General features: G+C 44.9%; 1 protein-coding gene across 3 annotated transcripts in view; it reads left to right on the forward strand.

Annotated features, from left to right (window-relative positions):
* Sptlc1 (serine palmitoyltransferase long chain base subunit 1) overlaps nucleotides 1–22,839 on the forward strand; it is a 47,508-nt gene that overhangs the window by 17,952 nt on the left and 6,717 nt on the right. For 2 of the 3 annotated variants that reach the window (XM_052726822.1, XM_052726824.1), the window contains exons 6-13: nucleotides 3,487–3,619; nucleotides 9,065–9,194; nucleotides 12,218–12,307; nucleotides 15,055–15,162; nucleotides 16,134–16,229; nucleotides 16,551–16,647; nucleotides 17,999–18,053; nucleotides 22,507–22,624. In XM_052726822.1, coding sequence (XP_052582782.1) covers nucleotides 3,487–3,619; nucleotides 9,065–9,194; nucleotides 12,218–12,307; nucleotides 15,055–15,162; nucleotides 16,134–16,229; nucleotides 16,551–16,647; nucleotides 17,999–18,053; nucleotides 22,507–22,624 — 827 coding nt within the window. Of the gene's footprint in view, nucleotides 1–3,486; nucleotides 3,620–9,064; nucleotides 9,195–12,217; nucleotides 12,308–15,054; nucleotides 15,163–16,133; nucleotides 16,230–16,550; nucleotides 16,648–17,998; nucleotides 18,054–19,492; nucleotides 21,313–22,506; nucleotides 22,625–22,839 lie in introns of those variants that run through there. The other variant, XM_052726823.1, reaches the window with a different exon arrangement.

Genomic DNA, 22,839 nt, shown 5'->3' on the forward strand with positions numbered 1-22,839 from the left:
TCACCACTTGCTTGAAATGGGATCTGCTGTTTCTTTTCACAAGTCTAGCACCTTTTAAGGAATCTAGCTAATCTGGGATCTGCCATTGGCACTCCCTGACATTCCTCACTTGGACAAGGCTTACCCTGGCCATTACTCAGAGTATCTTCAGTGGACACACCCTGACTCCTTCCTCCACTGCTTTGGAATCTGCCTCTACTCCCCTCCCTGCCCCTAATTCCTCCCTTAGTGTCAGGAGCCAGAACCAACTCCCCTGCCTGTACTGGAGTGCTCTTTGCATGGAGCGTGTGGCTGGTCTGGTCCTCCAGACATGAGCCCACTGTGGTCCTAAGGGTAAATGGATGCTTACATTTCCAGTTCTCTCCTCAGAATGCTTCATTTTAAAGGGACTTGAAGCTCTAAGACTGAGTCAGTTGGTGGCAGGCTGTCTCCAAAAGCTGATTGTCCTTCCTTCTGAGCATGAGTTAATTGCTTAGACTGTGAATTGAAAGGCCTTAAGGAGTCATGATTGACTAAACATGTCAGTGACTAGATATGTCAGTTCAGTATTATAATTTATCCTGTTATGCCAGCGTTCTTTTTCCCACTTTTATTGAAAATAATTTTTTTCTTATGTCATGTATCCTGATTACAGTTTCCCATCCCATCTGGATCCACTCCTTTTCTGTCTGTCATTAGAAAACAAACAGACACCAGGCAGTGGGCCTCTTTAACCCCAGCACTCAGGAGACAGAGACAGGTGGGTCTGTGAGTCTGAGGCCAGCCTGCTTACAGAGTGAGTTCCAGTACAGCCATGGCTATGCAGTGAAATCCTATCTCCAAAATCAAAACAAAACAGGCTTCTATTATTTAATAATAAAATAAGATAAAACAAAAACTAACACATCAGAGTTGGACAAGACAAACAAACGAGGAAAAGACCCCAAGAGAAGGCACAAAAATCAGAGACTCCCTCATTTGCACACTCAGGAATCCCGAAAGAACATTAAACTGGAAGCTGTAATATGTGGACAACCTGGTGCAGACACATGCAGGCACTGTGCTTTCTGCTTTAGTCTCTGAGTTCATAGGAGCTTTGATCGGGTTGATTTCGAGGGCCTTGTTTTCTTGGTGTCCTCCATCCTTTCTGACTCTTACACTCTTTCTGCCTCCTATTCCATGGAGTTCCCTGAGCCCTGAGGGGACTGATTTAATAGAGACACCCCATTTAGCTCTGACTCTGCATGATGTCTTGTTGTGGGTTCTATTAGTCAGGGTTCTCTAGAGTAACAGAATTTATAGAATGAATGTATATATTGGAATGACTTAGAGGCTGTAGTCCAGCTAATCCGACAATGGCTGGCTCTGAACAGAAAGTCCAAAAATCCAATGGTTGCTCAGTTCACAAGACTGGATGTCTTGACTGGTCTTCATTTCAGTATATGCTAGAATCCCGAAGAAGTGGGCTCCAATGCCAGTGAAGGAATGGATGTACTAGCAAGGCAAGGGCAAGCAGGCAACAAGCAGAAGCTTCCTTCTTCTATTCCCTTATAAAGGCTTCCAGCAGAAGGTGTGACCCAGATTAAAGGTGTGTCTTCCCACCTCAAGATCCAGATCAGAGGTGTGTCTTCCCACCTCAAAGGTCCAGACTAGAAGTGGATTCACCCACTTCAAACCAAGCAAAAGCAGTCTCTCACAGATGTGCCCTCCCATTTCTGGATTGTAGTTACTCCAGATGTAGTCAAGTTGACAACCTAGAATAGCCATCTTGTAGGTCTCTATATGTGTTCCCATCTGCTGTAGGAGGAAGCTTCTCTGATGATGGCTGAGCAAGACACTGATTTGTGAGTATAGTAGAATGTCTGGTTCTTGATCCCCCAAGCAGTGTTGGGTATGGGTTCCATCTGGTGGAGTGGGCCTTCAGGCCATTCAGATGTTGGTTGGTTGCTCCCACAAGCTTTGTGCTAGCATTGCCCTAGCATATCTTATAGGCAGGACAAAATTATAGATCAGAGTGTTTGTGGCTGGCTTGATATTTATGTTTCTCTTTTGGTAGTGTGCAGAGTAGCTTCCTGTACCAAAGATGCTAGAACATGGGGGTGGAGGCTCTGTGTCGGCACCAGCTCGACTTCTTCATCTTCAGTGAGCTGTGGAGGTGCTGCCTTCAGCAATGGGGCCTTGTCCTCAGTTTGTGGAGAGCAACCTACAGTCTTGGCAACAGCCTGGATTATTTGGGGATTCTCAGGGATCCCTTTGACCAACAGCTCAATCAAATATAACCCAGTTGGTACTGGAAGCTTCGTTTGGTGACAAGAGATGGCCAGTTGGGACTCTGTCTACTCCATTTTGGGGGGATTTCATTTAGATCACCTCCGTGTACGTATATATTTTAGGAAGCTTCTACTGTATTAGGTTTCCATACCACCCCTCAGGTGGCCCTTAGTTTTAGCTGTCTCTCCTGAATTCCCTCCCTCCTCCTTCTGTTCCAGCGCCCCCCGCCCCCATGACAATCTATTCTATTTCTTTTCCTATACCCTCTAGTCTATACCTACCCTCTGTGGCTCTGTGGATTTAGACCAGCATTCTTAAGCTTCTTCTGCACAGAACCCCATTTCTGCCTTTTGGTACTATGAATTTGAATTCCCTGGTATACTTGGGGGTGGCAGTTGCCACACCTGAGTGCTAACCCGGACTGTGAGAGAAGAGGCAACTTGAGTTCTAGTGTGTCTTGGTGCAAAGCGTATGAAGCTCTTTTTATTAAAGTGTGAAGGCCGTTTGTGTAAGTGGTAAAGCCTCAGTAAAGCGGTCAGGGAAGTTGAAGTGGGTAAGGTGAGTAAAGTCGGTGGGCGTGGGGTTCTCACTCGGAGGGGTAAGGAGGCAAAGGCTCTGCTTCGTGCTCTGTCACTGCTCCAGTGCAGTGGGATTAGCTCTTAACTCCAGACTTCTGGAACACTTAAGAAGCCCGGAGCTAAACTGAGGTCTCCATTTGCCATGCTTAGAGACTGGGAGCTGCTTTCAGTTCACATGTCTCAGAAGAACTTTGGGTCCTAAATTATTTTAGTCTAGAGGGTTTTTTGGTTTGTTTTGGTTTGTTTTTTTTGTTTTTTGTTTTGTGTATGTGTGTGTGTGTGTGTGTGTGTGTGTGTGTGTGTGTGTGTGTGTGTGTGTGTGCTTTTGTTGTTGTTGCTTTTAATTCCGTTTTAAGGGCTGATGAAATGACTCAGTAGGTAAAAGCACTTGCTGCCAAGCCTGGAGACCCAAGTTTGACCCCAGAACTAAAACACTGGATGGAGACAGCCAGCTCTAGCTCTCACCTTTGCCCTCTGACCTCCACACGTGGGCTGTGGCGCAAACACAGACAAGCAATAATACATATTTTTAAAGTTGCATTTTATCTATAAGGTGAAAGAGGCAGTAATTTAAACTACTATGTGCTTTTTTTCATTTGTTGGTAAAGGAAAAAGAATTATAAGACAGTTTAATTATTTTAATTTTTTTGTAAAATAGATGTCCATCTGGATTTGGAAGAGCGCCTGGCAAAATTTATGAGGACCGAAGAAGCCATCATTTACTCGTATGGATTTTCTACCATAGCCAGTGCGATTCCTGCATACTCTAAGAGAGGGGATATTGTTTTTGTGTAAGTGCCTTCACCTATGCTTCTAATCAGATTCCTTTTGAAACAGCACTGTGCTGCCGGGCTCAGCAGGTCCTGCTTTGGAAAATACCTGCCTAAAGGAAGGAGTCTTCTGGGGTTCTATGTTTTGTTTTGTTTTTCAACTGTTTGGTTTCCCCAGCCAAGAGCTCTGAGACCCTCACCCAAAAGATGTTTGACAGTGCAGTAGTCAGTCTCCTGTACCATGACTGTTTCTGATGTCCAAAGGAGGCTTGCCATCTCCTTCCCTGTCGGCTCTGTGACCCTGGCATGCCCTGAGTCATGATCACAACCTCACATTGCTTACTGTGTCTGGCCAAGTCACATGCTCCTCATCACTCCCCCTTCTCACTCTCCAGGTCTCTGTGATCTTGCCACAGTGTTTATTAAGGATAGAGGAGCTGAGGCAGGGGCAGCGGCTCAGTGCTTAGGAGCATTGGCTGCTATTGCAGAGGATCCAGGTTGGTTCTCAGCACCCACATACCAGCTTACAACTATCTGTAACTCCAATTCCAAGGTATTGGAATTCGATACCCTCTTCTGACTTCCTTAGATACCAGGTACACGTATAATGTACATATATATGATTAGACATACACATAAAATAAATTTTAAAAATCTTTTTATAATGGGTATAGAAGCCATGAGGTGGGGATGTCCCTGACTGCCCACAGCAAGTCTACAAACTGAGGTGAATTCCCTAGATGCATGGTGTGGCTGTTTACTGTGAGGGGAAAGCCTCTGACTATGTGGATGATGTCAGCAGCTTCAAGTACATCTTTTTATTATAACAAGCTGTTTTCAAATGATTGCAACTTAAGCACCCTAAACAAAAATAAACTAGTAAGGAAGCTCTGCCCTTGCATCCATTCCTCCCATTTAAATGTTCTTTTTTCCTTTTTTTTTTTTTTTTTTTTTTTTTTTTTTTTGGTTTTTCGAGACAGGGTTTCTCTGTGTAGCTTTGCGCCTTTCCTGGTACTCGCTTTAGAGACCAGGCTGGCCTCGAACTCATAGAGATCCACCTGGCTCTGCCTCCCGAGTGCTGGGATTAAAGGCATGCGCCACCACCGCCCGGCCTTTTTTCCTTTTTTGTGTATGCTTGTGTGTGGACATATATGTGGAGGCCCAAGGTTGATGTTTGCAATTAGCCTGGGTTGTTGTTGTACTTTATTTAATGAGGCAGGCCCTCAATCAAAACCAGATCTCACTGATACAACTAATCTTGCTAGCCAGCCTGCTCTGGGACACTCTCTTTATAGGTGGCATTTACATGGGTTCTGGAAATCCAAACTCCAGTCCTCATACTTGTAAGGCCAACACTTTAACCACTGGACCATCTCTCCACTCTCCATTTACATTTTTGGGGTATCTATTTACATCTTTCTGTGTTGACTATCTCATCCTCCTAAGTAGTTATTATTTCAGGGGTTTTGTTCTGGTTTTTAAATTGTACTGAAGATATGCGTGGTTTGTCCTCATTGCTTCCAGTGTTGGCATCTCTGTCCCTATGCAGAACGACTCCAGTTAGAATTCTCTCAGGAGGTCTGGGTGGACATAGAGTCTTTCTGCTCTGGCTTGTCCCGGATCATCTACCTCACTTTCACCTTCTCTTCGCTTCTTTTCTTTTTGATTTTTCGCGACAATTTTTCTCTGTGTAGACCTGGCTTTTCTAGAACTCCCTCTGCAGACCAGGCTGACCTCAAACTCAGACCCACCTGCCTCTGCCTCTGGAGTGCTGGTATTAAAGACATGTACCATCACTACACTACCCAGCAAAAGCAAGATCAGTCCTGAAAAGAAGTTCAGTCTTTTTGTTTGTTTGTTCATTTGTTTTTTGAGAACTCACCTTCATTTCTTTTCTTTTTTTTAAAATTAATTTATTTTTATTTTATGTGTACTTGTGTTTTGCCTGCATGAGTGTCTGTGTGAGGGTTCCAGATCCCCCGGAACTGGAGTTACAGGCAGTTGTGAGTGGCCATGTGGACATTGGGAATTGAACCCCGGTCCTCTGGAAGAGCAGCCAGTGCACTTAACCACTGAGCCATCTCTCTAGCTCCTCACCTTCATTTCTAAATGATAGCTTTGTTGTATAGAGAATTCTTTATGGGAAGTTTCTGGGTTTTTAGTTTCTCCATCTAGTTGAAAACCTGCACTGTTCTGTCCTGGCTTTAAAGTTTCTGTAGCGAATTCTGCCAGAGACTAATTTGGACACCTTGAGAATCTCTCTTTCACCTCTTAAGAACCTGGTTGTGAAGTGCTTGCAGGAAGTCTTGACCACGTTGCATCTGACTGCAGATGACTGTTGGCTTTCTTGGACCTATGTATTCTAGCTGTCTCTTTGGGAAGTTTTACCCTGATGGCATTCTTGGATCCTTTTGACCCCCATTGGCTTAGATGTTTGCTTTTTAATGCTGCTCCAAAGCTCCTATGGCTATCTCCATTGCACTTGGTGTTTCCCTCCAGATAACTGTGTGTGAATAGTCTGTCCCTGAGTACCGCACTTCTCTCTTGTATTTGACCTTTCCTGATGTTGATACCTTCTGTCACGTTTTTTTATTTCACTTACTGTGGGTTTTTTAGCTCAGAGTTCTGTGTGTTTGTTTCCTCTTATCAGATTTCCATGTTAGAGTGCTGAGAAGTTTATCCATGCTTCCTCTGAGCTCCTTGGTTTTCCTTGGAATGGCTGTTCTGACTCCTCCTGTGAGTCTTTCTGTAACTCCTCCTGTGAGTCCTCCCATAACTCCTCCCATGACTCCTCCTGTGAGTTCTCCCGTAACTCCTCCTGCAAGTCCTCTTTTGGATTCTCCAATACTGATTACAGTTTCTGGCACCTTGTTTTGGTGTCGTGAGGTCAGGAGGTTTTGGTTTTGTTTTTTAAGATTTTTATTTAATTTGTGGGTGTTTTGTCGGCATGTATATATGTGCACACCATGTGTGTGCAGTGCCCACAGAGGTCAGAAGCAGACATCAAATCCCTTGGAATTGGAGTTAAGAGTGGTCACTAGGCACCATGTACTGTTAGGAATTGAACGCAGGTCCCCTGCAGAGCAGCACTGCTCTTAATGGCTAAGCCCATGCTCCTGCCCAAGGTCTCTGTTTATGGAAGACTCTTGATGGTTTGGGTGTGAAACATCATCTGGGTACTAACAAGTCATGACTGGTCTTTTCAAGCTAGCTTTGCTGGTGCCTGTCTTTCTAGAATGAGCATTGTGATCCCCAAGATCAGGTTTACCAGAAGTGGGCTGTTGTGTTGCCGCACTTTGACCACTAGAGGGTGATCCAAGCCCAAATTCATCTCAAACCCACAGGTGGTAGGTTGCTTAGGGATGAATCAGTAGTACCTAAAAAGGTTAATAAATTTTCGGAAGCCCCTGCCATAAACCCAGGTGTCTTGTCCTCGTAGTCACAGGTATATAGTCAGGCACTACAGGATTCTGTCCAACGTGGCAGAATCATTGTGGATAGAGGTACTCTACCTCCTGTGCCACACCTGTGGCCATCAGCGGTGCCAAACTATGTGATACCATAAGGCCCCAACCTGCACATCACTGGGGACGCACAAGAACACCCCTGCTCTGGACTAAAGGTGACATGGACTCATGGCCTGTGGTCAGTGCAGCTGCCATGGGTGATCCTGACTCTTACAGAGGTCTCTCACACACTTAGATAGCCTCTGTTACCAGGAGGTCTCTGTCCTCAGACCTGAAGACGGGCAGGGGGTGGGCGGAATTAGTGTCTTAGACTCTATATTAGGTTTCTCCCATTTGACACTGTGAAGTCATGCCTCTATGCTTTTCTTGTTGTACTTCCATAAACGGAGTCTTGGTCCACACTGTAATGGATGAAGGCAGTCCCTTGGCCACCTAGACAGATGCTAAGTGACTGATACCACATTGGATTGTGCATGCATTTGACAGCCTGGAGAGCCTGGAGAGACTCGGGTTTCACTGTACCCCTTGTGACTCTTCATTTGGCCTTACCTGTTTGAGTTTTGCTCACTGTCTTTAACCTTAGGTTTAAGTCATTTTTGTATTGGGGTTTTAGCCATCTTGTTCATGTCAGTTTGTAGTTCTAATGTCTTTCTCTTCTCCTAGGACTCCACTGACATAGATGTGAGATTGCTGCTTTACATCCACCCCTCCCCAGGTCCTTGGAGTTCTGCTCTCTTCTTTCAGTCTGTTTCTCTCTGACATGCATTGACTCATTTCAATATGTCTTTCTGTCCACTGATTCTTTCCCTCTGGTCCACTGTGTATCTCGTTGGCTAATCTGTTTTTCAGAATGCTTTCTCCGTATGATTCTCTCTGTGGCTTCTCTTTGCTCAGCTTTCTGCTTGAGTTCCCTGTTTCAGGTGTGTTGGTGACTGCTCATTGCAGCCTTTTTATCCTGGCCTCTTTGGGTTCACTGCTAAGTCATCTCAGTCTCTGTCATCTTAGTAGTGATACTTGATGAAGTGCTCAGTTGGAACCCAGGCATTTCCATGTTATGTGGCTCCAGTCTATACTGGCATGTCCAGCCTGCTGTCCACAGGTCACATGTACCCCAAGGTAGCTATAAATGTGGCCCAACACAAAATTCTAAACTTAAAATATTGTGAGATTTTCCCCCCTTCTGAGTTGTGTTTCTGGAGCATGGACTTTACAGTGTTGCAGTGCCATCTGTTAGGGTTGGCTTCCTCTGACACTGGGGAAATGGGAGGTAGGAGACGACTGTGTCATCCCGAATGCCAGGCGTGTTCAGTCTCAGCCCTTGCTTCAGCCTGGACCCCCAAGGACAGTTGCTTCATTGCTGCTGTGATGGTGACAGTCCTGATTTCCACTGGATTTCCTCATCCACGTGGAAGATGTGAGGGTGCCTCATTGTTACGACGTTGAGTAGAAGTTTGTGTTCCCAGGGAGGGACGCAGGGTGCCATCAAAATAACCCTTCAAAGGCCAACTGTCTTAAGTTCTTCACTCAACCGCAGCTGGTGTGGGTGAGCTTAAACCAGTTTCCTGTGCTGCTTGGCTGTAGTCACGTGCTTATTGCCCAGCAGCTGTGCCTCCAGCTGACTGCCAGTGGTTTTCCTCGTGGAGGAGTCATGGAGTGATGAGTCAGGTAAACAGAGATGCCACTGACATCAGGTCACCAGTGCTTTTCAGAGTTCTTAGAAAGAGGGCACGTGAGTAAGCTCAGATGCCCTCCACAGCATTCATCCTGATTTCAGAGAGGTCATGATGTGGCTAGCTGTGTTTCCTGGAAGAGGTAAGTGAAGTAGTCACATGAAAAGGCCTTGCAGAGTGAAGAGCAGTGAGTGTGAGTGCTCAAACACTCTGTTTGCTGTGTTTCCAGTAACAGTTGGAGGCTGGTCAACTTACAAAAGCAGGCATTCTTCTTCTGAGAACATTGACAAGGCCCTTTAACCCCCATTTGGTGCCTCTCCTCCTTGCAGGGACAGTGCGGCTTGCTTTGCTATCCAGAAAGGATTACAGGCATCACGCAGTGACATTAAGTTATTTAAGCATAATGATGTAGCTGACCTGGAGCGACTGCTAAAAGAACAAGAGATTGAAGATCAAAAGGTATGATCCTTTTGAAGAACATTATGCAGCTCTTTGTACTTCCTAAGCAGCTGAATTATAGATGAAATGGTAATTTGTCACTGAAAACGTGCCTGCGGATCACATTTGGATACTAAGTAAGGGTGTTCCTGCTTATTAAATGTATTTCAGTTTGGAGAACCTTGTCATATTTAGGGGGAGGAGGTCGAGGTGGCTTTCTCTGGGGGCTGAAGGCAGAGCAGCAGCTTGCCCTTGAGGAGACACAGTACTCTGAGTTCTGTGTAGGAGCTCCAGAGCACACGAAGGTGGTAAGGGGGTGCATGGATTAAGTTCAGAATATACTTATTTATGCCATCAAATCCTAAGCCCTCCTAAAGCTCCTGCTGCCTGTGGGGAGCAGCTACCCTAAAGAGGGAATGCCTGGGAGCCTTGAGCACCCCTAGATGTGGTGATTAGGTAGTGTTTCCCTGTCATGATTGGAAAGCAGCACTTTAGAGCAAGTGTGTTCAAAGCATCATGGGAAGGATTATGACTTACTTTCCAGGCAGTGTGGATAGGAGAGGCTGAGCTGATCTGTGGCTCTGCAGCAGGACTCCATGGTGTGTGTACTGTCTTGGAAGCCTGGTTCTCACATCTCAAGCACCCCTTTCAAGTTTGACCTTGCCCAAGCAACTCATTCATAACTAGTGTAACTGATGAAAATGCTCACTGCCTTCTGGTTTTGTGTTCATTTAGATTTTCCTAAACATTTGCGTTATCATTCAGGATGATTCTGTCATCTTTGTTTAGGAGTCAGCCTGTGTGATAGGTACTTCATGAATATGTACATTGTTGTATTGAATATGCATAAACTCTCCATTTTGTGCTAAATATACTATCAGCCAATGTTCCATATTTATACAATTAAGAAAAAGCTAAAGAAATTCTGAATTTGAGACTGTCAAATAGATTAGTTCTTTCAACAGACTAAAAAGATGGCCTTTATTGTGATTAAGTACTAGATCCCAACCACCAGAATAAATGCTGTTTTGGGAAGTGTGACTAAGGAGCCAGCCTGCTGGAGGTTTTCATGGCGTGATTTAGGAGCTGTCATACTCAGATTTCATGTGTATTTTTCATAAGATTTATAGTCTATGGAGATATTTATGGATAACAATCAGAAAGAAAACTATGTATCTTAGAAATTTAATTTCACTTTTTTACTAATTAATTTATATTTCATTTTTCTGCCAGGAGTAGGCTATTAAATAGCTTCACATTTTATTTTTCGAAAGATCTTTTTACTTGAGATGCTGTCTCTAGAAAACAAATAGAAATTGTGTCAAAGATTGGCACATCCTTACAATGTGATGTAAAAAGCAAACCAAAGGTAGCTGCTTGCTTCCAGCACTGAGAATGGTGAGGAGGCAGTATGCTGACAAGAGGCCATGTCTCCGGTACAGCCATGTTGTAAAGAGCTGGAGAGATGCCTCAGTGATTAAGAAGACCCAGATTCCTTTTCCAGCACTGTGACTCCAGTTCCAGGAGTCTCATGCCACCACCTTATCACCTCGTGTGGACACTGCACACACATGCACATGTATACAAGCAGGCAAAACATTCACATACATAAAATAAATATAAATCTTTCAAAGGAACAAAGTAAAACTGTTTTAAGTAAAACTTTGAAATGATCACAATGTAATATTTTTAAAAATCAGATTCTCAAATTACTACAGTAAAATCCTGACTTTTAGAAAAAGTGATGCATACATAAATATCTAAAAGAAAGAAAAAAGGTATCAATGCATAGAATGGCTAATCTTTAGAATTCTTCCATATATATTTTTGCTCATCCTAAGTCTCCTACATCGACTATTTTGAAATCCTAAGCAGGTACTTGAATGAGGATATGGTAGAGCGCTTAACTAGTGTGTGTGTAAAGGAAGCCCTGTAGAAAGTCCTCCAGCAAACAGGACATGTTTGAAAAGGGAGTTGTCTGGATGCTGTGTTGACATGCAGGTGGCCTCTTTCCACCGGTGACTCTGATAGGTCCATACTGCCATCTTGAAAGTGTTCAGCTGTGAGCTGCAGCATTCAGTTGTGAGTTGTGGGAGACTGGCAGTCTCTGTGATGTGTACCCTACAGAGCAGAAGTGCTTCTCTGCAGACAGCACCTGCTGGGTCCCGAAATACCCCTAGAGCATTGCTACAATTAGTGATGGAGCACAAGTAAGAAATCTTTGCGTAGGGAGGTGGGGGGTGAGTTCTAACTCGGGTTTTCCAGTCTGTCATACCTGCAGTATCTTCAGGTTCTTAGGTGTGATAGATTCCTGGCCTTCTGGACACGGAGTAGGAGATACATACTGTCTGAATACCACCTTATATTTGATCAGACAAGATCACATTTGAATTTTACCTGACTCACTGATAGGTCAGCAAGGAGCAGGGGAAACAAAGGAGTGCGTTGTGTTTTGATGGGAGAGGAAGATTAGAGCTTGCCAGCACACAGAGGGAAGTACAGTAGTGTAATTCACATGCTCGTGTGCACACACACACCCTGCCCCTTTCATACTGTTGTCGTCCACCTCCTACCACACTTGTACCATTGGTGCCTCTCCCTGCTCCTCAGGCCCTAGCCGTGTGTGGTGATAATGGTCTTTGTTGTAATTTTCTCTCCTTTTCCACTGAAATATGTAAATCCTAGCTGTGTAATTTTGACCATTTTTACCTTGTAACTCACTCTGGAGTCTGTACTTCATCACTAATAAGTTCCCTGGGCTTTCTCCCAACCGTTCTGGGGCTGGGACATTGTTTGATATTGCTAGGGCTGCTCCAGTGGTGTGTGAGGTCAGCTCACTGACGTCGTAAAGTAAAAACTGCCTGAGGAAGGGAGCTGCTGCTTCTCACTAGTGTTTCTGTCAAAATAATAGGATCTCAAGAGTTGAGTTTTAATTCATTATGGCCCTTTTTTCTTTTTAAATAAATCTTTTATGAGGCACAAGTCCTTGGGAGTAACAATTTATATTTGGAGTTATGACAGTTAAGATGTCTGGTTTTTTAAAGAATCCTCGAAAGGCTCGTGTGACTCGGCGTTTCATCGTCGTGGAAGGATTGTATATGAACACTGGAACCATCTGTCCTCTTCCAGAACTGGTGAGCAGCTCTGTTGAATCCTTATTTTATTGTGCTGATTATCTGACAATTAGACCTTTCACGTAGAATCACATTTAAAGCATGATGCCTGGGACATGATTGCGCAGCAGGTGAAGGTGCTTGCGTTTAGGCTGACCTGAGTTTGATCCCCAAGACTCACACCGTGGAATGAGAGAATTGACCCATGAGAGTTGTGCTCCAACCCCCCACTCAAGCTGTGGCATGCACACATACAGACACACACAAAAATCAATAAGAACTATATGTAAAAAAAATAATAATGAACGTATGATGAGTTATTGTCAGACTTTCCTTTTGGGCCGCCAGTGACGTGAAGGTTTGTTATTATGCAAACTTGGCCTTTAGCTTAGGCTTGCTCCCAACTAGCTCTTATAACTTAATTAACCTGCTTCTATAAATCTATGTTCTGCCAAGTGGCTTTTTACCTCTCCTCCATTTTGTATGTCTAACTTGCTCTGTGTCTCGCTGGCATCTCCTGCACACCTAGATTCATTCTGAGTTCTTCCCTCTGTCCAAAAGCCCTGCCTGTTCTTGCCTGCCTATCTGTTGGCCATTCGGTTCTTTATTAAACCCATCAGGTGCCTTAGTCAGGTGAGGCAAACATAGACACATCTTCACAAAGTATGAACAAATACCCTGCAACAGTGTGTACACCACTTTGCTTGGTGGGTATCATAAAAATACTCTTACATCAGGAAAGTCGATAACATTAATGGCCAATACTGCCTTCAAAGAGTAATCGATACTTAGCTTTTAAAAACAAAATATTTTATTTTATTTTGTTTATTTGTTTATTTATTTTGGGTTTTTCAAGACAGGGTTTCTCTGTATAGTTTTGGTGCCTGTCCTGGATCTCACTCTGTAGACCAAGCTGGCCTTGAACTCACAGAGATCCGCCTGGCTCTTCCTCCAGAGTGCTGGGATTAAAGGCATGCATCACCACCACCCAGCTTAAAAACAAATTTTATTAAAACAAAATTAACATGCAAAAATGAACTCACTTTAAGTGTACTGTTGGATAAGTTTTGATATATGTGTATGGATGTCTTGTGTATATGGATAATAGATATGTATGGACATATACTGTCACCAACACAGTCAAGGTACAGGACACTTCTGTTATTCTAGAAAGTTCTCTCATACCCATTGCCAGCGCCAGGCAATTACTGATGTATTTCCTGTTCCTATAGATTAGTTTTAACATTTGTAGAATTTTGTATCAATGAAAACAAATGATATTTACTTTATAAAACAGCCTTTAACAGGGAAAGTATTACAGTATTTTCAGAAACCACAGCCGCTGCCATTTTCCTAATCAAGGTGAAGCACCTGTGTTTTAAAGCGCACAGCACACTGTACAGTGTGTTCGTTGTGCATCAACTCCATCGAGCTCCAGCATGTAGCAGACCCCACTGTGTCAAGCAGTCACTGTCCACACCGCTCGCCCTTAGCTCCTGGCAGCCACCAGTCTTTATGTCGCCTTGGCTCTGCTGCTCCAGGCATTTCCTGTGAGGGGCATACTCTCTTCCTTCGCTGGCGGGATGCTTTCTAGACTCACCCATGTTGTACTGTGAAACATGTTCATTCCATTTACGTGCTCAGAACAAAATACAGATAAATATACATCTAATAACCTTGAAGGAAAAAGATTTTTTTATATGCCCGATGACAGAGAAGAACAAGCCATCCGTGCCACCGCGTGCCTATAATATCTGTATCCTAGCAGTTAGGGGACTCAGACAGGAGGATCACGAGTTTGAGGCCAGCCTGATCTGCATGCAAGTTCTAGGCTAGCCTATGCTACAAAGTGAGATGCCTCTTTAAAAAGTAAATTAATGAATAAAAGTCAGTGGAAAACAGACTAATGAGCCATAATAATAAACATAATAAAACTTTTTTTTAACATTCAAACAGTTCTGTGAATCCAAATTGAAATTGCTACTGAGAGAAAAGCTATACTTCCAAGGAAGTTTTATATGTAGTCAGACAAGTATTTAACAGATAAGTTGTATGTCTGTACACATAAATGTCTTAACATTTCCCTTTTTAAAACTCGGTATTTGGTGTCTGTTACTAGTGTGGGTCATTTCAGAGACTGAAAGGATGGTTGGTTCTCATTATCCACTGTACTTAACATTCTGTAAAGGTACCACACGAAATGACATAGGGAAGGATGAGCCTTTTCTACTGGGCTCCTGTGAGCGGCAGTCAGGACACAGCTGCTTTGGGTGTAACTCTGTTTAAAGACAACAATCTAATACATATTGTTGATTCATTCACACTGGACTCCTGCCCACAGCTTTATAACTCGTGCTGAGGGAAGTTTCTCCAATGTACATTTGCCCAGAAGGCATTTCTCAGCCTTTCTGCATCTGAGAATACTAGAAAGCGCATTAGCAGGGACAGTGTGAACAGCAGAATCTCTAGTAATGGCACAATGATGTGAAAATGTACACTTATTCAGAGGACAGTGACCTCTCTCCTCAGCTGGGAGCACCTGTTGGCAGGTCGTTCACTCATTTCTTCTCCACCCCACACAAATGAGCCTTCTGAAGGATGGATGAGTGGATATTGATTTTTTGTTAACAGATAAATTTGCAAATACAGAATTTATAATACTGAGGGTCAACAGTCAGCACTTTTACAAGTTTAATGTTTTTCTACAAAATACATTATGTATGCTGCTAATGGTGATGGCATTAAGTTCAGTTTTATTTAACACCTAGGTTAAGTTAAAATACAGATATAAAGCAAGACTCTTTCTGGAAGAAAGCCTTTCTTTTGGAGTCCTTGGAGAGCATGGACGAGGAGTAACCGAGCACTATGGGATCAGTGTGAGTTCTCACTGGGGAAGCTCCCCACGTTGGAAGCCTGTCAGAGGCATGAGAAAGACCCTTCAGCCAATCAGAGGCTCCCGAGGCTTTGATGTCTGGGTGGATCTGGTTAGCCCAATCCCTCTGGGATTTTTGTTGACCAGGGATGGGGATAAGGTGTTGAACTTGGCTTTTCATGTCTCTTCTAGTAGCAGTTACTTTTGTATTATATTATTAAGGTCATTAAGAATTGCCTTAGAAGCTGGGTGTCGTGGCACAGCAGCAGATGGGAAACCGAAGCCTTCATGAGCTACATAAAAGATCCCCCACACAAACAGCAACAACAGAAAGGATTCCTTTAGTTCTTTAAAAGACATTTTAAGTATTTAAATTTCCACATATACTCTGTAGAAGTGCATATGCACAATTGTACTATGTATATGTGTGTATATGTTTGTGTAGGTGGCAGTATGTGTGTACATATTTTATATGTAATTTTGACACATACGCATGCATGCTGTCAAAAACACTGCTGAGGATGGGTTCAGCAAAGCTACTAACGGCCCCAAACAGTTGGAATAAGAGTCACCAATTTCCTTTCACTAAAGGGAAATGGAGATAGAGAGACCAGGTGCCCTGGGGTGTGCTCCCGGTGCTTCAGGCTGGTGATAGCTGCCTTGCTGACCACCATGGGGTATAGTTACAGGGTGCCTTTTCTCCAAAAGAAACCATGTGGGTGATGGGTTTTTCTCTGTGTATCATCAAGTTGACGGATAAAATCCACCGTCCCCTGAGTTATCTGCACTGCAGCACTGTACTGCTGAAGAAGAGTACAGGGTAATGCTGCATGAAGTTAGCTGGACAGCTGACATCAGCAAATGGGTGTGGGTAGGGATGTAGTGAGATGTAACGATGGTATGAAAGCTTAATGAGGAGAACGAACCACCCGCAGAGGGGCTTGACGGTGACTTGCTTTCTCTTTTTCCTGGCAGATTGAGGACATCGACCTAATCAGTGCTAACATGGAGAACGCTCTAGCGTCTGTCGGGGGCTTCTGCTGCGGCAGGTCTTTCGTGGTTGACCATCAGGTGATGCTCCTTAGAAATGAAGCACAGTCACAGATGATTGTCCCCACTGTCACTGCAGAATACAGTGCAATCCAATCCAAGCTTTAACTCATAATTGACTGTACTGTTTTTATTGCAAAGCTTATTTTTAAAGGGTAGCTCAGAGTGTTTCCAGACACATAAAGCCCCCATCTCTTAAGAAGGCATCTTGGGATTGTTACATGTGTCCTCGGCTGCCCTCATGGTGCACTCAGTGTGCCTGCTGCTCAGATGCCTGTGGAGATGCGGTGCCTTCCAAATGTCTCTCTAGAGAGAATGTCTGTTTCTGTTGTTTCTCCTTAGCGGCTCTCTGGCCAAGGATACTGCTTTTCAGCTTCATTACCTCCCCTGCTAGCTGCTGCCGCCATCGAGGCCCTCAACATCATGGAGGAGAATCCAGGTATAGTCTTGTAATAGCTGGTTCTGTAAACTGTGGTGCCAGCTTGTTTTCTGGAAGAATTAGCCCACGGGAATTATTTATCAGACAAAACTCTGAATTACTTTAGAAATCATATGTCTGTAATACAAAAACCAATATCCAAACTTGTTGAGCACAGGTGTGTAAAATTCAACCAGTAATCTACGAATATGCCACAAAGTCTAAAACACCAAGATCCAAACCATGCCTCATCCTAGCATTTAAATGGGAGTGCTCACCAGTGCCTGGCATTGTGGGAAGATGGCAGTGGACTTGCCTCAGGACTGTGCATAGAACTTTAGCCCTGAGTGTGGTGCTGAGCCAGAGTAGCCGGCTGATTCTCCAGGGGGAAATGCCAGAAAGGTGGAGACCTGTGTCACCGCCAGTCCTGGGGGCTTCCCCAAGTGTAGTGGCTGTCATCATGTGGCTTATAGTGTTTGGGGAAGTGTGCTGAGGTGAGTGGATGTCGTTTTCTACCTTGTTTTCCCTTCGGCCTTTGAATCATTGATTAATTCAGTGCTAGTCTGTCATAGACAACTCAGTGGACGAGAAACATCACCTGAGAATTTAGCGAGTGGCCTCTGACTGTAGCAGTGCAGCCTTCAAACCAAAACGGGGCTGGCAATACAGCTCAGCAGTAAAGGTCCGTGCTGCACAGCCCTGGCAGCCTGGGTAAGATCCCCAGGACCCAGATAAAGGTGGTAGGAGAAAACTAACTCCATAAAATTGGCCTCTGACCTCCACGCAGGCCCAGTGGTGCCCAACCCCCAGTGCACACTAATAATGAGTAAATTTAAGAAACAGGAAAGGACAAGAGGCCTTCCCTAGCCTTCACCCCTGAATCTCCAGCAGAGATGTCAGTTCACACAGTCAGATGTGTCTCATGCACTCAGACACATCACCAGAAGGGTGTCCGGGTCTTGACTTCCAGTCACATGGTTTTTACTTTTGAGCTTTGATCTGGATAAAAGGAAAACATCCCAAAGAATTACTTTGCTACCCACTGGTTTCAAGTTCAGACTGAGTTGTAAGTGGCAAAGTAAGTAAGTAAAGTAGTAAGTCTTAGCTGGACTATGTACATCTTGATAAGGACTAGAGCCTGCATTTGGTTCAGAAGCCACCATCTCTGGTCTAGCCAGTGGGCAGCACCAGCGAGAAGGAGCCAGTTGATGATGTCAGAAGCCCAGGCCCGCAAGGTATGCATGCTGGGTGTCTTCTCTCACCGGAAGCATTCATAGCATTTCAGACTAAGGGTCTGGGCGTGTAGAGGAATTCATAAGCTGGAACCATTAAATGTCCTAGATATACCATTACATTTTTTTTTCCTGTGCAGGCATTTTTGCAGTTTTAAAGAAAAAATGCCAGCACATCCATAGATCTCTACAAGGGTAAGTATTGTGCTTTTCAGCCAGCATAACATGCATCTGCACCACACTTAGCAAACTGCAGTTCTGAGTTTTATGGGCTCTGGGCCCTTTGCCCACATTGCAACCACAAAAACAAAAATTTAGTCCATGCAGCTTTGAATACAACTGGACCAGCCATTTGCCACTGTCGTAAAGACAAGGCCTTGTTCTAGAAGTTACCCGGCCTGTAGTGGGCACTGTACTAAATAGGAAAACAAGCCGCAACTGCTCTCGGGATGACCTGGGTGCACAGGGTTCCTCATCTCCACAGAGGAAGGACAGCACTGTGTGCTGTGTACTGGACAGTCTCAAGTCCTGCTGTCCCTGCTACTTTAGGAAATTCAAATTAGTCATGATTATTCTTTTTCTAAAAAAGAAAAAAAACCTTCAGGCTGATTTTTGGTTCCACAGGAAATGATCTGGCATTGTTCTAGATCTTTCCTTTTGCTCCCTAAGGAAATGTGTGCCTCTTGAGTTGTGAAAGTTCTGTCTTCTTTGTAAGATATGAGAATGAACATTGCTGAAAGAGGGCAGATGAGGGAGCGGGGCAGCTGTTGGTAGAGCAGGCAGACTGTGGTGTTCTGTGTGTCTGCTGGATGGGGATGCCTCTCCCATGGTTTATGGGGAGGGCCACTAGTGCTGCTGTGCACTATTAATTTTCTGGCACAACACAGCACGTTGGAGGACTGCACATCCACCAGCACTGGCCTGAGGTGCCTTGTGTTCCAGCTTTCTCCAAGTCCTGTCCCACCTCCTCTGGCTCTGTCCAACCATCTTTCTGCTGTTCCTGCCTTCTGTCTCTATCCACCCACTCTAGTGGATAGCCTGGCCTCATCCTGTCACTCAGAAACTCCCTGCATACTCCTGGACAGCTGCCAGTGTTCCCTCTGTTACAAAGAGTGTGTGTGTGTGTGTGTGTGTGTGTGTGTGTGTGTGTGTGTGTGTGTCTGTCTGCCTGCCTATGTCTCTGTGTGTCTGTGTGTCTGTGTGTGTACACATGCATGCTTGTATATAGGGAGGATGACTTGCTGTTGCCCTTGACTTGCCATCCATCTTATTTTTTGAGATACAGTCTCTCCTTGGCCTTGAACTTGCCTAGTTGGCTAGGCTGGCCAGCCAGCAAACTTTAGAGATACACCTTCCTCCCAACTCCCCAGCACTGGATCCCAGCATGCACTACCACACCCAGCATTTTTTACAGAGGTTCTGGGGATTCAAACTCAGGTCCTTGTGCCCACAAGGCAAGCACTTTACCCTTCTTCTTTCTTAAGGACTGCTGTCTGCTAGGTTGTCAGTCCTTGCCCTTTCCTGGGTTTCAGGAAAGGGTTTCCACCCCATGTCTTTCTAATCCTGTCTAATCCTGTCCGTGTGACCCCCTCCCTTCTGTCAAGACTCCATTTCTTTCTGCTCTTTGTTGCTAGTCTCAAGATTTGTGCATGCTCTCTCCACATGGCCATGTTGACTTCTGCTAGAAACCGAGAGCTGATTGTTCTTTTACACTTGATCGGACTGTGGGTTACCAGTGATGACAGAGGTGCAGAATCAACAGGACCCACTTCAGAACTCATCTGACCGTGTCTCACGGTTTTCAGCTCAAGGACCACCCTATCATCTTTGCATTCTGCTGCAACGAACTTGTCAGCTTCCTTTTAAGACTTTAAATTTCATCTTAGTCTCCTTGGAAGGCTTTCTTCAATGTTCTGCTCTTTAGGGTTTAGCCCCAAATTATTTCATAATTCTGTGTGTGAACAACTCACAGATGTGTGTGTGTCTCCTCTGTGGCCTGATTCAGGGCTCCATATTCCAGGTCAAGCTATGCCCTCAGTAGCAACACTAGGAAGACCCTTGCCGGAACTCGATCCCCATTGTCAGCAGGCAGTGTGGAAGGGAACAGCAAACAAACCAGCAAGGAGGCAAGAAGGGAGGAGAACTAGTGGGTGAGGACATGGATTGAGTGAGGAGATAGCCTCCAGCTACTGGCCTTGAGTCTTAACAAAGTTGCTCTTGTGTGGTATGAGGTAATGTATTGTATGGCGAAAAGAACAGAGGCCAGGGTGTCATTTAGGAGATGCATACAGACAAAAGGTGGCTGACCAACTTCGTAATTGCAGAGAAAAATGCCTGGACTCTGGGTATAATGCAGGGAGATCCAACAGGCTCTGTCACAAGTTTGTCTGCTGGATGAGTGAGCCAGAATCATGGCTGATCTAAAGCTTTAATTCAGTCCCTCAGGACTGAATGAAGTAGCAGCTTGGGGACTGGCTAGAACCATGGAGGGAGTACTCAGTGGGAGGTTCAGTGCAAGGTATATGTCAACCTTCAGCTGCTCATCAGACATCCACTGGAGAGCAGCCTTGGATTTCCAAGTTTATGTTTGGAAGTCCGGGCCTGGAGAGGTGTTTGGAGTCCTTAGCACCTGGGAGCATTGAAAGCATTTCCAAGTGTAGCGGGTGGAACCGGCTGAGGCAGAGTGGCCAGTGAGGAAGAGCCTCCTCCTTTGTCTCTGAGGTTGGATTTGGGGAAGTCATCTTCCTGCTGTTTGCCTCCAGCAGAGCTTTAAGATCTCCACTATGTGTGGAGACAGTGTTTGCAGGGGACTCTCTTCCTGAACTACAGGATGGAGGCCCTGGCTTCCTTGTTGATGGCTCTGAGCCTAGGATCTAACCCAGGCCTTGGTATTTACTGGTCTGGGTAAAGTGATGTGTTTGCCAAGTGTATAATAGTCTGGGAGGCAAAGCGCCACAGTTTCTGAACTTCAACTACAACTCTGTCCATCTGGTCTCGACACAGACAGCATTCTGTTTCGTTCCTTCCTCCACCAGCCTGCTCTCCCCATGCACGGCACATCTGCTTAGAGCACAGTCTACCTTTTGTAGACTGAAGGAAGCCTGGGTCATTAGGGGTGCCATTGGAAAGCATAATTTTTAAGGTTCTTCATGAGGGAGCGTAACCTAAGAAATTGGCAGATCTTAGGAATGTGTTGCATAGTTTCTGCATTAGGGAAAACTAACGTAGGTCTCCCCACACTGCAGATACCCTTAGTTCTTAGGGTCTAAACGCAGACCTGTGCCTTGTTCTGTTGAGAAAACCTAATGTATTGAATTACATTCAAATAAAGAAAACACAAATAAGTAATGTTTGGGCGTGGCTTGTAAACCAAGTAAGATTAGCTGCCAGCACCTCACAGTTCCTGTTACAAGCTTTCCATCTCTGTAATAAAATGCTTGAGGCAATTAACTGATGAATTTGAAAGGTTTTTTTCTTCATGATTTGGTGGGTCTAGTCAAGGATTCTTTGGGGATTCTGAACAGAGCCAAGAAATAGAAAGAGGCAGTTAGGACCCACAGTGCCATTCAGGAGGTACACCCATGTGACCTCAGGACTTCCTACCTTCTGAAGGTGCATGACACCTGCCAGTGTGTTCCGTGGGACTGAGAAGTGGAGACATTCTTCTAGGCCATAGCAGCAGTCACCAAAAGCTTATTGAGTCCTAAGTTGGGAGCATTTTGAGTGCTGCCCAGGGCTTCATTTTATCCTGAGGGGAAACCTGGGCCTAAGAACAAGGAGCTGAGCAAAAGCAGCCAATCTGAAACAGGTAGCCCAGTTTCAAACAGGCATATATCACAGCTGTGTCCTAGGAGATGGATAGTATAGGCAAAAGTGAACCTGACTGAGTACCACTTATAGTGTTGCCCTGCATCTCATTTCAAAGGACAAGATTTTACCCTAAAGGAATCTGTCTTCTTCCCTGACATAGTAGATTTCTGTGTGTTAATCTAAGAAGAAAATCTTAATCCACATAAGATGTAAAGCAAATCACACAGATAAGGCAATCATGCCACCTAAACCTATTGTTGATAGTAAAAATATAATGTTATTACATCACATCTCTATGACATTCTGCAGCCTAGATAATAGGCAAAGTGGTGTGATAGTACATAGACCTAAAGGAAGGAAACAGGACAAGTCATAGAAATGGTGGTACATGTCCTGCTGTAAGAGGCTCCAGGGAGGTCCCTCCAGAAAGGCAAAGGGATCAGGACCTCAGTATGGACAGCTTCCTTGGGCAGAAGAGAGCAGTGTGTATCTAGTGAAGAGACGGGAGGCTGAGGGGCTGTGAGAAGGGTGAGCATGTAGGGCAAGCAGCAGCAATGCCCAGACTCCCATGGGAGACAGAAAAGAAAAGGCTACAGTGTTCCGTGAACAGGAGCCTTCCTCCCAGGCCTGTGCCCGTAGAAACAGCTTCACAGGCCTTCCCTGGACCGGATGGCCTTGCCCAACACATGGTTTCCCAAGATGGAATCCCACCAGGGCCTCACACATGCTAAACGAGCATGATGCTCTGAGCTCCGAGCCTGCACTAACAGTTACACTGTATGTGTGGGATCTCTGTGAACCTGCTGTGTACCGATGTCACATGTGTTTGTTTCTCCAGCATTTCTGGTTTAAAAGTGGTGGGGGAGCCCCTTTCCCCGGCACTTCACCTGCAGCTGGAAGAGAGCACTGGGTCTCGGGAGAAGGATGTGAAGCTACTTCAGGAAATCATAATTCAAGTAAGTGGGCAGTTACGCAGTGAGCACTACCTCATTTTCAGGAATACCTCCCACCGTAGGGTATGCCAGGAGCAGCTGGCTACCACGCTCATGCTGGGGACTGTCTAATAGCCCTGACCCTCCCAGCCAGCCCTGCTGAGCTCACTGGGTTCCTGAAATGCTGGCTAAAGGTCTCTCCGCTTGGGCCACTCATGTGTCTGTGCTCAGCTTCTCTC

Source organism: Peromyscus californicus, unplaced genomic scaffold (genome assembly GCF_007827085.1).
Source record: "Peromyscus californicus insignis strain IS unplaced genomic scaffold, ASM782708v3 Scaffold_8__1_contigs__length_139910024, whole genome shotgun sequence".
NCBI lineage: Eukaryota > Metazoa > Chordata > Mammalia > Rodentia > Cricetidae > Peromyscus > Peromyscus californicus.